Source organism: Neoarius graeffei, chromosome 17, assembly GCF_027579695.1.
Source record: "Neoarius graeffei isolate fNeoGra1 chromosome 17, fNeoGra1.pri, whole genome shotgun sequence".
Taxonomy (NCBI): Eukaryota; Metazoa; Chordata; class Actinopteri; order Siluriformes; family Ariidae; genus Neoarius; species Neoarius graeffei.
The window spans coordinates 53,354,814-53,369,454 of record NC_083585.1 but is presented as its reverse complement, the minus strand read 5'-3'; the positions used below and the strand labels follow the sequence as shown (position 1 = coordinate 53,369,454).

General features: G+C 41.5%; 1 protein-coding gene across 1 annotated transcript in view; it reads left to right on the top strand.

Moving 5' to 3' along the window:
* The window catches only part of nbeab (neurobeachin b), a 793,085-nt gene that overhangs the window by 217,183 nt on the left and 561,261 nt on the right, over nucleotides 1-14,641 (top strand). The window contains exon 22 of the mRNA XM_060943557.1: nucleotides 531-1,487. Coding sequence (XP_060799540.1) covers nucleotides 531-1,487 — 957 coding nt within the window. The remainder of the gene's footprint in view (nucleotides 1-530; nucleotides 1,488-14,641) is intronic.

The window sequence follows — 14,641 nt, the reverse complement described above, 5'->3', positions numbered from 1 at the left end:
CAAGGATGTACAACGATGACCCAGGAAGAATAGCACGTGCTCAGACAACGTTACATGTAAACTGTTACCTTATTGGTCAGATGTTTTATCGGCTCAGGTTCAGACCTGGAATAATGGCTCCAGAAGCAATCTCAGCAATACGGATAAATCCAGGCCTGGGCTATAGGTATCGTTATCGGTCTGGTGTGAGCAACAACCACATAAACTGCAGGGGATCAATTTATTTATAGTTGTCATTATAATTATCGGTATTGTGGGTCTGGGCCTTAAGAACCCATAAGGAACCATAACAGTCTAACTGTCTAACCAGGATTAAGCTTCTGTATAAAACATTTTTGTTTGTTTGCCATCGATCCCTCTCAAGTAGGATGATGCATGAAGTGTGAGAATCTGGGCAGCAAATTGATTTGACTTGTTGCTTTAAAATGTCAACCAAATGAACAAATGCAAATGCGAATAATCTGGTATGGTTTATGTACATCATTTCATCATTAACTATCACTTGATGGTGTTGCTTTCCCAACTACCAGGTGACATATGAAGCCCATAAGGAGTACTTGGCTAAGATGTATGAGGAATACCAGCGCCAGGAGGAGGAGAATATTAAAAAGGGGAAGAAAGGTTTAGTCAGTACTATTTCTGGCCTCTCTGCCCAAGCCTCTGCCATCAAGGGTACCCTGGAGCTTGATGACCATTCTCAAACACAGACCCCCGAGAGCGAGGTGGATGACTCCGAGGCCACTGACCCTACACGCAGCCTTCTCTCTGAAGCCAAAGGAACCAACATGGAGAACACGGTGTCAGGTGTGCAGGTTGAAGTTCATGACCTGCTTGTGGACATCAAGGCTGAGAAAGTGGAGGCCACGGAGGTGAAGCTGGATGACATGGAAACACTGGGGGTTACAGATAGTGTGAGCCTGGTAGAGGTTGATTCCCTCCTGGATAACGTTTACTCTGCTGCTGTAGAGAAGCTGAACAATAACGTGAACAATGCCTTGGTTTCCAAATCTAACTTGGATGACAAGAATTCAGGACCTCTGATAAGTCTAGCTGAGGACAAAGACTCTGTGCCCAGTGGGAGCACTTTTCTCTTTGCAGCAGTGGGCCCTGGTGCATCTGAGAACCTTCTGCCAAAAATTACACCATCTGAACCTTTGCCTCTTGCAAGTGGGCACCACCAGGTCCGGACTAGCACCAGCGACTTGGGTTTGTTGGCGCACATGACCAGTGGATCAGAAGTGAGTTCCAGCTCGGCAGTTCTTGAGGACTGCTTCAAACTCCAGGCTGATTTGGGGACTTTCAGTTCCTCATGTCAGGGAGAAAGCTCTGCCAAGAACCATGAGGAGACTGTGAAAATAGCTCCAGAGGTGGAAGCTTCTGGAGGTAAGAGCAGTGTAGATGCCACTAGCGCCACCTCAGACACAGAGAGGTCTGACGACAGCAAGGAGAAGGAGATCAAGAAGATCCAGACCACTGCAACCACACAGGTGATTCAAATTTTAGTCGGCATATCAGGTGAAAATTCAAATTAAATCCAAATTGCTTGAAACTGCTCTCATTGAATTCAGAATTGAATGAACAACAACACTTTTTACAGAATTAAAATATGTTTAGACGTTCTTAAGATAATACAAATCAGAGATTCAAGAAACGGCTTAATTTTTTAGAAAACTGCCGTAATATTCTGTCTGAGGATCACATGGTCCAAAATGGGCCTCATTAACCAATGAGAGCAAAAGTTTTTTTCTTAATAACTTTTCTAGTTTTCAAGATACATGGAAATTGGCAGGCACATAGATGGTTGTATACTGAATACAAAGTTTGAAAAATTAGTAAAAACAAATTATGCATATTAGTATTTAATGAGTATGAATTATGCTAATTAGGTAAAATGTTAAATCGGTACACTCAATAAGCAAGTAATGAAATATTTCGAATAGCCTCTTTGTGCTCTGTAGGTTTGTATTTCTTAAAAGTAGGGCCTACTAGTGTTTATATGAAAGAATATAAATGATAATATTCACAGCTTTCAATGCTAATCTTGAAAAAACTGTGTGATCCACATCCAATAAACAATTCCAATTAACTGAATTGAAATTGACACTCGCGTTTCTGACTTCCGGGTTTTAAAAATCTCATTCCTACCACTAAGATCTCAATATTTTTCATCAAAACAACTCCAGTTATATTCTAAAATAGTTATTTATTAACATGAACCAGTTTTATTTGAAGAAGAAAAAAAAAGTAGGTAAAGCTACGAAAAGTCACTTCAAAGTCTCTTGTGAATCATAACATCAAAACTAGCTGACGGAAAATTTTGCTGAATCCTTCATCAGAAACAGTGAGAGCGAGAGAACATCCCTATAAAAGTTATCTGATTGATATTCATGAGTAATCCAGTCAGAAACCGATCAGAAGAGAGAGACAGAGAGAGAGAGAGAGAGAGAGAGAGAGCCTGAACCGCTTTCCCGTGACTCAAAAAGAAAAGTATCGGCAGTTTCCTGACTTCCCGTGAGCAGAGTTTTTACTCTGTTGGACCGACTTCAACCTGCCGTTACTCCCAAAGTACTGAACAGATCTTAACCAGATACATTTCTTTAGAAAGCAGAGATTACGGTATAAGCTTTTTACTGATAGTGTTCACAACAGAAAATATTCAAGAGTTAAGCAATGACAGATTTGGAAACTTAGATGAGCGTCTGCATGGACAATTTTCACAGCACGGCCAGCGAGCGTCTGATATGCCGACTTTTAGTTTTTATCTTTGTTTGTTGAAACTGTGAGTGTGAATATAATTGTAGACCTGAAAAAATGGGATACATTTTGGCTGGAAACCTTGGTGTCTTGTGGTTTGTGCTAGATACCCACACACCCCCTCATGAAATACTCTGAGGGAAGACTTGTTGAATGGTAGAAAGGAGGTGTGGAAACTTTGCGGGTAAAGAGTGAGATGGGAATTGTTAGGGAGTTCACGAGGAGCAAGTGGACCTTCAGGCATAGTGTTTATCCCAACTTGTTATTTCATAGCTAGAATAATATGTGTTCTCAGTGTTGCAGCTTTTGAAGGTTTCTTTGGATAAAAGCACTTTTTTTTTTTTAATTTTGCATCTATATCCTATTTTGAACAGTGTTTTAATGTGTCTCATCACATTTAAAGGAGAACTGAAGGCATTGTTTTATTATCAAAATTCTATTTCTCATTTTATTAAATATCGGAATGCATTTTTGATCGCTATTTTGTCGCTGCTATAGCAAGTTATGAGTGTTTGAAATATGCTCTGTAATATATCAGTCCATATGGCAAAGCAACGGCCATAAACGAGATTCTGTGCGAGACATCGTAGGACGGAAGTAAAACGTACAGCGGAAATAAAAGTGACCAACATCTGCCAACATTGTCAAAAGACGCACGCGCCCTCTTTCGAATGCTGACGTAATCAAGCTGGAAATTTTGTTTGTTTTGATAGCAATCAGGAAAATTTGAAAAAAGTCGGCAGGAATCGTCAATTAAACTCGTTTCTGTGCAATATTTTGTTTGGAAAACAGTTTTCAAAATGGCGGCACTGACACCTGGCTGACACTTGACGTTTCGAAGTCTCGCACAAGTCTCGTGAAGATCGCGCGGATAAGCGACGCCTACCGTGGACCAAACGAACTAAATTCAACACGGATAAAAATCGAATAGGCTGATAAGTATCATATTTAATTGCAATTCGTTGCCAATACGGGTCACAATATAAGGTTACTAAAACCGAAAACGCGATTGAATAACACATTAATTAAGAAATAAAGCAAATTTAAAAATGACTTCAGTTCTCCTTTAATTAGCCATTTTCCTTTTACAAGAGAAAAGACTCCACAAGAATCAATTAGCACACTCCAAAACCTCACTTCGATGTTCTTTTCTCCGCTTATTTGCACATGACATCATTTACACAATTGCTCGTTTTAAATTGCCCACATCGTGCCTACTATCTGCACATATCAGTAATCAGTTCACACATACAGATGAGCATTTTTTTTTCTGGGGGAGTTTTCATAAATCCGTCCCTGAAGTAGGCGGTTTGTATGATGTGCTTGAAATGTTACAAACATGTGCTGCTGCTCGCTCAGTTGCTTAGCCAGAGGAAAAGGTCAACCAGCTCTCTCAGCGAAACAGCTTTAACAGAGTGGGTGTGGGGGTTATAAAGCCATTTTTAGCTTCATTTATTTGGTTTTGACCTACTTTATCCAGGCTCTGCAAGGCGTTTGCAGTTCTTTTTTTTCCACCAGGGCTCTTAAAAATGCTTGATTTGAGGTTTCCTTGATGTTTTCAAGGTTAGAAACGTGGTTCGATTTGTATACACGTTCAGTGTCGGACAAATTTAAGAGAGCATGGCGGTTTTATACTAAATAAACAGGGATTAATGGAGTAAGCGGAGACAAAACAGGAGGCAAAAGAAGAATAATTGGAAATAGAGCAAAAAAAAAAGTCAGCGCCAATAGAATCAGTATAGAAAACAATAATCAAGAAGCAAACAAAGTAGAAATCAAATCCAGAGTACAAAAAAAAAAGAAGCAAATGATGAAAGGGACGGGACGGTGGTGTAGTGGTTAGCACTGTCGCCTCACAGCAAGAAGGTCCGGGTTCGAGCCCCGTGGCCGGCGAGGGCCTTTCTGTGTGGAGTTTGCATGTTCTCCCCGTGTCCGCGTGGGTTTCCTCCGGGTGCTCCGGTTTCCCCCACAGTCCAAAGACATGCAGGTTAGGTTAACTGGTGGCTCTAAATTGAGCGTAGGTGTGAATGTGAGTGTGAATGATTGTTTGTCTCTGTGTGTCAACCCTGCGATGACCTGGCGACTTGTCCAGGGTGTACCCCGCCTTTCGCCCGTAGTCAGCTGGGATAGGCTCCAGCTCGCCTGCGACCCTGTACAGGATAAGCAGTTATGGATAATGGATAGATGGATCATGGAAGGATTTGAATTTTTGGCAGAAGGCACAAACTGCGTAACCGGTTAGGAAGCTGGTGAACAGGAACAAGGGTGACTGGCAGAGGTGAGGGAAGTGGGTGTGGCTATGGATTCTGGGAAAGGAATAGAAGTTCATATGCAGTAGAAATCTTCTATTTAGGCGTATAAATTGCTCACCTTTCTTCTAATAAAACAGTTGGCGAGAAATTGAAACTTCTTGGCTGTGGTTAAAGTGAGAACTGATGACACGTGACTTCCTTTGTTGGATAATCATTGTAAAAAATACTGTCATTTTCAAGGTGCAGTCAGTTACTTTTTGTTACAGTGAGTAACAAAAAGTGTCATGATGTTATATTTAACTAGCCTGGCAAGCCAGACTAAATGTGAATATTTAGTCTGGCCTCGATCCGCAGACATTTCCGACGGGTGTTGGAGGAACAACCCGCTGTCTTTCAAACTGTCTCTGTGCGTATAGGCCAACGCTCTGACCAATCAGCGCAACAGTGACTGTGACGTAGTCAGAGCGACAGAAAGCAGTGGGGGAGGCCTTGAAATAAATAATTTTTCAAAATGCGTATTAATTAATAAACAGGTTCTAGATATTAAGAAGTTTGGAGATAATGACCACAAGTTTGGAGTCTGTACCACATACTTAACATACACTCTTATTTTTTTTCAAGTGTTTTTCAAGGGTTTGCTTAAACTGTTTTTGAGAGTTTTTATTTAGTGGTGTTTGGTGAAATAATTTCCCTTAAATTTAAAATAACAGGAAAATAAGAAACAATCAAAAAGTAATGTTCCAAAGCTGTTTATTAATTCTTCGTACTGCACAAACTAGCCCCATCCTTTTGGCTACGAGCGGAGCCAGCTGGTAGATCAGACTTTTGCCATAGCCGGTCGGCAAAACAGCGAAAACGTCCTTCTTGAAAAGGAATGAGCGGAGAGCCTCTTCCTGCTCATGTTTCAACCAAAACTCCAAGTCTAATTCTTCTAAAACTGATTCCAAAGCGGAGTCAAACGCGCGCTGTTCACTAGCCGTAGCCATCTTTCCTGCTGTGCTTTCTCCAGCGTCGCGCAGCTTTATCGTCACTCCTGCAAAAGCCCGCCCAAAGAATTCAAACAAAAACCTTGCGTTGTGATTGGCGGGTACGATTTGATGCCTGGGGTGTTTTTGTTTATATGGTGCGAGGCTAGACCCATTCGCTAGGCAAAAATATTTTTGGCCGCTAGGCGGGTGGGTCTAGTTTACTAGGCTAATATTTAACAGTTATTCCACAAAATCGAGTCGTACATGAGCTGATAGCCGACGAGGAGCATAGCGCCAACTTGGCTATAAGCCAAGTGAATAAGTGAATATTGAGTGGAATAACTGTTTTATTCTCTCCACATGCACTGGATTTTGAGAAACAGAGCATTTCTAGTTTTATTTTTTGCAAATCCGATAAATAAAATCGTTATATAAAACGTCCAACAAAATCATTTCCGCTTAGAACGTAAACAAACCGGCGAAATGACAGTCGAAATTTCTGAAAAATGCGATAATAATAATTATTGAAAAATAAAAACAGATACGCTCTTACCATCAAAAACTTTTATTCCATATTTTGTTGCTTTTTTTGTATTTTTTGGGGGGTTTTGTTTTCGAGTAGAGTTTTTATTTCGTCCTCGGTTGGTTCAGCAACATGCTCCGCCATTTTGTTTTTCTCTACTCACAGTATGAGCTGATATCCTCAGAGTAGAGTAGCCAATCAGAGCGTGCGATTGCTCATACCCAGTAAATGTGGATAGAATAATATATCGTGATATCGATAATGTCATCCTATTGCCTAGCCCTACAAGGCATGACTAGCACACAGTTGAAATCTGTTATAACTATACATGTAAATCTACCTCAGCTCATCAGATTTAAAAAAAAAAAAGTTTCTGATTGACCCTCTCAGTTTTGCTTCATTCATTCTGAAAATAATGTCACTGCTAAATAAACAGTGTGCAAAATTTCAGGCTTGTGTCTGCATTAGTTTCTGAAATAATAAAAAAGGGGGGTGCGGCTCTAATTTTATGTAAAATGAGTGCTACAGGGGGTGGCACGGTGGTGTAGTAGTTAGCGCTGTCGCCTCACAGCAAGAAGGTCCAGGTTCGAGCCCCATGGCCGGCGAGGGCCTTTCTGTGTGGAGTTTGCATGTTCTCCCCGTGTCCGCGTGGGTTTCCTCCGGGTGCTCCGGTTTCCCCCACAGTCCAAAGACATGCAGGTTAGGTTAACTGGTGACTCTAAATTGACCGTAGGTGTGAATGTGAGTGTGAATGGTTGTCTGTGTGCCAGCCCTGCGATGACCTGGTGACTTGTCCAGGGTGTACCCCGCCTTTTGCCCGTAGTCAGCTGGGATAGGCTCCAGCTTGCCTGCGACCCTGTAGAACAGGATAAAGCGGCTACAGATAATGAGATGAGATGAGTGCTACAGGAAAAAAAAAAGGTTCCAGAAGTCAGTGCTTTTTTTTTTTTTGTCTATTCATGTGAGATGCATGAAGTTTTCAGTGATTTTTGCCATTTTATAAGGTTGGAGATACAGAGCAGGGCATCTGAGCCCATTCCTCTTTACACAATCTGTCCAGAACATTCAGAGTCCTTGACCCTCTCTTTGCTCTCTCCTCTTCAGCTCACAACACAGGTTTTCAATGGGGTTCAGGTCCGGGGATTGAGATGGCCATGGCAGAAACTTGATTCTGTGCTCAGTGAACCATTTTAATGTTGATTTGAACATGTGCTTCAGATCATTGTTCAGCTGGAAGATCCAGTGACGACCCAGTTTTAGCTTCCTGGCAGAAGCAGCAAGATTCTGATTTAAAATGTCCTGGGAGTTTATGGAGTCCATGATGCCACAAGGTTTCCAGGTCTTTGGAGTAAAAACAGCCCCAAAACATCACAGAACTTCCACTATATTTTACAGTTGGGATTGGGTTCTTTTCATTATAGCCCAGGGTTCTCCACGGATTGAAAATATAGGGGGGTGGGGGTCAATTGGATGACCTTGAAACAAATTTGCATACATTTACATATGTCATTTGCATAAAATTTGCGTAAAATACTCTCAATAGTAATCATTTAGAATAGAGGAATCGATTGGACTGGTACAAAACACATCATACATCAAACATTACACACATCATATTCAGACACATTGTTTGAAATGGAACTGGAAAAAATATTTTTTTATTTAGCAAACTACAAAAAAAGAACAGAAAAGTACAGAAAAGTTTTTGTATTCACTATATTCACAGTGCTCCACAAAAGCTGACATTGTTTGAAATGGAAATGTAATTGCAGGCACCACTGGAAAAAATAAATTTTTTTTAGAGAGTAAAGTACATTGAAAAGATGTTGTTTTAACTATATTTACACTGCTCCATGGCTATATTTACACTGCTCCATCCATGTTCACCAGTTAACAGTCTAAGAAGATAAAAAAGAAAAATGACATTGTAATTTAAACTCATTCATACAGACTCAAACAAAATGCATTGTAATAGTTACACAGCGGCGGCACGGTGGTGTAGTGGTTAGCGCTGTCGCCTCACAGCAAGAAGGTCCGGGTTCGAGCCCCGTGGCCGGCGAGGGCCTTTCTGTGTGGAGTTTGCATGTTCTCCCCGTGTCCGCGTGGGTTTCCTCCGGGTGCTCCGGTTTCCCCCACAGTCCAAAGACATGCAGGTTAGGCTAACTGGTGACTTTAAATTGACCGTAGGTGTGAATGTGAGTGTGAATGGTTGTCTGTGTCTATGTGTCAGCCCTGTGATGACCTGGCGACTTGTCCAGGGTGTACCCCGCCTTTCGCCCGTAGTCAGCTGGGATAGGATCCAGCTTGCCTGCGACCCTGTAGAAGGATAAAGCGGCTAGAGATAATGAGATGAGATGAGATAGTTACACAGCCTAACATGATCTCTAAAATATGGTTGCACAAAATGCTTTGATATTTGAAAGAAACTAACTCCAAATTACCTGCTTTCCTCTTTTCTACAGTAGCACTTCCTCTTCTACAGTAACACTGACAGCCAGGTTATATCCTCACGGTTTTATAGGCAATATCACACTTGCCGCACCAACTTTGAACTTTTTGTTTTTATCCTTTATTTCTCTGCCGACAATAACAGTCAGTTATCTCGAACTTGGTGTCGATTCACACGTTATTATAAAGGCGTGTTATCTCCCGGCGCAAGAACAGTGTGTCAAAAACGCCGAAGTGTGAAATGATTTTCTTAGACTATAATCGTCAGACTGACTAAACTAATTGCTGGTAAATGAGTTTCACACTCGGGTGTTGTCGCGTTGTCGGTACTCCAACAGAGAAAGGCTATCTGTCACAAAGAAAACAAAGGGACGTCTCTTCCTTTTGTAAAGGGGCGGCAGAAATTAAACGGGGGCGGGAATCACAGAAAGGGGGGCGGCCCGCACCTCTGAAACCCCTCGTGGAGAACCCTGTAGCCATTCTTCTTTTTACGCCAAACCCACCTTGAGTGTTTATTGCCAAAAAGCTCCATTTTTATTCCATCAGACCAGAGAACACGGTTCCAGTCAAAGTTGTAGTAGCATTTCACAAACTTCAGGTGCTTAAAGCAGATACGTAGAACCTTTATTTTTAAATAAATTTCTGAGTGGATAGTATCTCCATCCTTGACTCTTGTATGCTGCATAAATGGGAATAAAAAAATATATTTTTGAGAGTTAAAATCGACTGCAAAGTTGGCATTCGAGCTGCCCCGCTGAGCTAGTCAGCCCTGAGTGCGTGACGTCACTGCGGTAACTGGTTTTAAGGCCAAGGCCTTTGACAGCTATAGACCAAAGTCATATATAAACATTTATGGTAAAAGTAAGAAATAGCGTTACCGACTTGCTCAACTAAGACTGATTTGACTTCATTGATTGTGGGTTGACTCTCATTAAACAGGATGGGTGTTATAACTTGTGCAACATACATGTACATGCATGCATTTTCACTGATAAAATGTAAAAGGCTAATTAAATAATCAGATGAACTGAGACAATAACATTCTGAAGCAAATTAAATAATCTTATACCGGTAACTTAAACACATAATACAAGTTACACGTATTAATCTAAATGCACGTAAACAACGTGTTGTTTTTGTTGTTTTTTTATCCAAATGACAGTCGGAGCTTACTTGTCTGTGTTCTCGCTTCTTCAAGGCCGACCTTGTGGCCGATTGTTTTGAAACAATCTGACTTTCAGTTGTTCATTCAGTTCTCCATTCATTCGCTTCTTCCATGTAAGGGTGAGATGGCAGCAATGTCCAGTTTAGAAATCAGACGGCTGCTCCACTCATTTTCCATTCTCTCCATACTGAGTACTCCGCCATTACTGCTCGGCTCAGGCGATTACTAAAACCCGGGACGGAATGGGATGTCACCGGTTTTAGCAACAACCGTGGGGAGGTCACTGCCCAAGTGATACGTCACATCCTGTTCTGTCCGGGGTTTTACCAACAACCCTCGGCTCACTCCAGTAGAACTGGTGCAACTAAACTCACTTTCCTTAAAAAAATAAATAAATAATAAATAAATAAATAAATAAATACTTTACTTTTCTTGTAGTTTTATTTAATTGTTGGTCCTGCACCTTCTTCAATACAGGCTTATAGCCAACACTCCTCAACAGATCAGAGGTCTCGTACGAGTCTTCAGTAAAATGTGCAGAGCAGAGGAGAGACCATTTCATAGGCGCCCAACGTGTCCGTGAACTTCGCTCAAAACGCGTCCAAATCTTTGCAGTTTGAACATTCTTGGGCCATGAATGCAATGTAAATCCACCTTCTGTCGTGTTGCTGCACCAGCCAAAAACACATCTACATGGCATGGCGATAAATTAACTCAAAATGGAGGATCGGAGTTGCAGTCAGCTCTGTGTTTTAGTATAGCGGAAATGGCGATGAGACCGATAGACTTCCTGCTGTGACGTTACGGACGTCAAGGTCATTCACTCAGACCGCTACCTGTATAAATCACTTTAATTGTAAAAATTACTATATTAGATTTATTATTAACGCTTAAAACTATTCCTGTGCCATTCTTGAGGTCTCAAGGCATTTATAAACGAAAGTGAGGCCATGGCTCTGCGTATCTGCTTTAAGTTTGTGGTTAACTGACAGAAAAGGCTTTTTTTTTTTTCTGGAACATTCCAAATAATCTGTTGGCATGGAGGTAGACTCTGATGGTGATTTTGGAGACTTGGGAATAAAGGTCTTCGCGGGTCGGATTTTTCAGTCCCGCTCCCGCCCGCGCCCGCATTGTGCAGTCCCACTCCCACCTGCGCCCGCAAAGAATTATGATTTTCAGTCCCGCTCCTGCCCGCGCCCACAAAAAAATTATGATTTTCAGTCCCACTCCCACCCGCGCCTGCCATATTTTGTCCCGCTCCCGCCCGCAAATCCCGCATGATGCAGATGTTCACGTTATTTCTCAGGAAAGTTCTTGTCTTGACACAGCGTGATGGTGCCCCGCCCCCTACTTTGAGTGGATTTGAGCATAAATATCTACAGCTCACGTTTCTTATTGTTTACCTTATTTCTGAATTCAGCATGTAGTATCTCTAATAATAACAATTAGTACTGTCAAACGATTAAAATATTTAATTGCAAATCACACATTTTTATCACATGAGAAACCATTGCAATTCTCTGATCAGCATAAAAAAGTGAATGGGCTTGCTTTGTACCAATGTTTTTTTTTTTTTTTATTGTAAAGCAGAGCTAGCAAAAGAAATTAATTGATTTCTTGCTTGCGTTAGTCTACAACTTTAATCAGAGAGACATGTTACACAGTGACGGTAGGCTTGACAATGCTATCCCAGAAATCCTTCCTGTAATATGCAAATTTGGCCGCCTCTGATTGGACAGTCAAATTTGCATATTACAGGAAGGATTTCTGAGTCAAGCCTACCGTTACTGTGTAACCTGTCTCTCTGGTTAAAGTTGTAGACTAACACAACAAGTAAGTCAATTCACTCATGGTTTTCTTGTGAGCTGGGTGTGAATTGCGAGTCATTAGAGTGATCAATGGCAAGTTTAAGATATTATTTCTCACTCGATCCGGCAATCTGACTTTCTCTGCAAATTTGGGCATCTTAAAATGTTTTTATTAATACCAAATAAAATATCCTGCACAAATTATATATGATAGACAAAAATTAATAATTTATCAATTTTATTTCAAGCACGTTTTTAGCTAGCGGGACTGCAGCTTATCACCGCTCCCACCCGCGCCGCATATGTGCACTCCCGCTCCCGCCCGCGCGCGCATATGTGCACTTCCGGTCCCGCCCGTGCCCGCAGTGAGCTTTCAAAATTTGTCCCGCGCCGCACTGCTTTGCGGCGGGTCCCGCGAGTCCCGCGGGACTCCCGCGGGAGTGCAGGGCTCTACTTGGGAACCCCAAGATTTTACTTTTTCTTGTAATTCACCAGTCATCCTTGAGAATTTTTTTTGCCTCTCTTACCCTCCTCCTCACTGAACATGGGGGCAAAATAAACGTGAGTCCTCTTCCAGGTGAGTCTGCAACAGTTCCAGTTGGTGTTTACTTTTTTATTATTGCCCTCACAGTAGAAATGGACATTTTCAGGCTTTTAGCTATTTTTATAACCATTTCCTGACTTATGAAGATCAACACACTTCATTTGGTTTGTGTGTTCTCTTATCTTTCCCATGTTGATGTTGAGGGAATTTGGCCACTGTGTCACCTCATATTTGTTCCCCAGTTAATCAGGAAGTCATGGATTACAACTTGAAAGTTCCTACACACTCCAATCAACTCAAAAATACTGTACAGTTGAAATAAGAAACATGCTTCACTTACATTGTGCTCAGTATAATATCTAACGGTGCCAATAATAGTGGGACGTGTTTTTATTGAAAATAATTATTTCTTGATGAAGGATTTATTTTTCTCGGAATAAATTTTTCAATTGAAGGTTGGATTTTTCCTCATTTTTTTCAGGAGGTGGATTTTTTTCCCTAACCCTTTTTACTAATCTTTACAAGGGGTGCCAATAATTGTGGAGGTGTGTGTGTGTGTGTGTGTGTGTGTGTGTGTGTGTGTGTGTGTGTGTGTGTGTATAGTGTGGGAAATAAGGAATTTTAAGCAGACTGTCACAAGACAGACAAGTCTGAAATGTTGTCTGTCCGTCCAAATTCTAGCCTGTCCAAATGACGGGCCAAAGGCAGGAAAAAATGTAGCCGGGGGTCCGGGGCCCGCCTTAGGGTTCCGGAAGCTGAGGGGCTTTAAATGCCTGGAGATGGCTTCTCAGCTACTTCTAGGCACATTTTTTGTCATCTTCAAAGGCCAAATTACACTAGACACTAGTTGCGAATTACAGAATAAATTGAATATAATTTACAAGAAAATGTCAGATGATGTTCCAGTTTTGTGTCGTCTGAAGTGTGTTTTTTTTTTTTTTTTTTGGGGGGGGGGGGCACTGTCACAGTGCTCCTGAACTGTGAACTGATGGACTCTCCATCTGGGAGAGAAGATGTCAAGTCTGCCTCCATAGAACACTGACTGGTCTACTGATCAAGATAGGCCAATCAGGCTGCTCTCTCTCTCTCTCTTTTTTTTTTGGAGAGAAGCTGTCAAGCCCGCCCACACAGAACGCTGATTGATCTACTTAGCAAGACAGAGCAATCAGTATGCGCTCGTGCTCTCTCTCTCTCACTCTCTCTCTCTCGGAAAGAAGCCATAAAGCCTGCCCACACAAAACACTGATTGGTCTCCTTAGCAAGATAGAACACTCAATATGCACTCACGCTCTTTCTCAGGGAGTCGCTATCAATATGCAGGAGACTTCTGGAACTTCTGGGAGAGTTGGCAATAATTCATCTTGTCCTGTCAGACAGGCAGACGCAGATTTGACTTGTCCAGACTGAACATTTAGTTGTCCCGTCCAGTCGGACTACCGCTAATGTCGAGCCCTGATTATTTTTTATCAGCCGTCCAGTCCGATGCTTTTGAAATACGGATGGACAAATGCAAAAATTAGAAAATTACCAGTCAGTGCCCGCCGTTCCAGCCTCATTTCTCACACTGTTTGTGTGTGTAGTGCTCAGCGTAAATGAGTACACCCCCTTTGAAAAATAACATTTTAAACAATATCTCAATGAACAATATTTCCAAAAATTTGAAAAGACAAAGTTTAATATAACATCTGTTTAACTCATAACGTGAAAGTAAGGTTAATAATATAAACTTAGATTACACATTTTTAAATTTTACTCAAATTAGGGTGGTGCAAAAATGAGTACACCCCACAACAAAAACTACTACATCTAGTACTTTGTATGGCCTCCATGATTTTTAATGACAGCACCAAGTCTTCTAGGCATGGAATGAACAAGTTGGCGACATTTTGCAACATCAATCTTTTTCCATTCTTCAACAACGACCTCTTTTAGTGACTGGATGCTGGATGGAGAGCGATGCTCAACTTGTCTCTTCAGAATTCCCCATAGGTGTTCGATTGGGTTCAGATCAGGAGACGTACTTGGCCACTGAATCACTTTCACCCTGTTCTTCTTCAGAAATCCAACAGTGGCCTTAGATGTGTGTTTAGGATCATTATCATGTTGGAAAAGTGCACGACGACCAAGGGCACGGAGTGACGGTAGCATCTTCTCTTTCAGTATAGAGCAATACATCTGT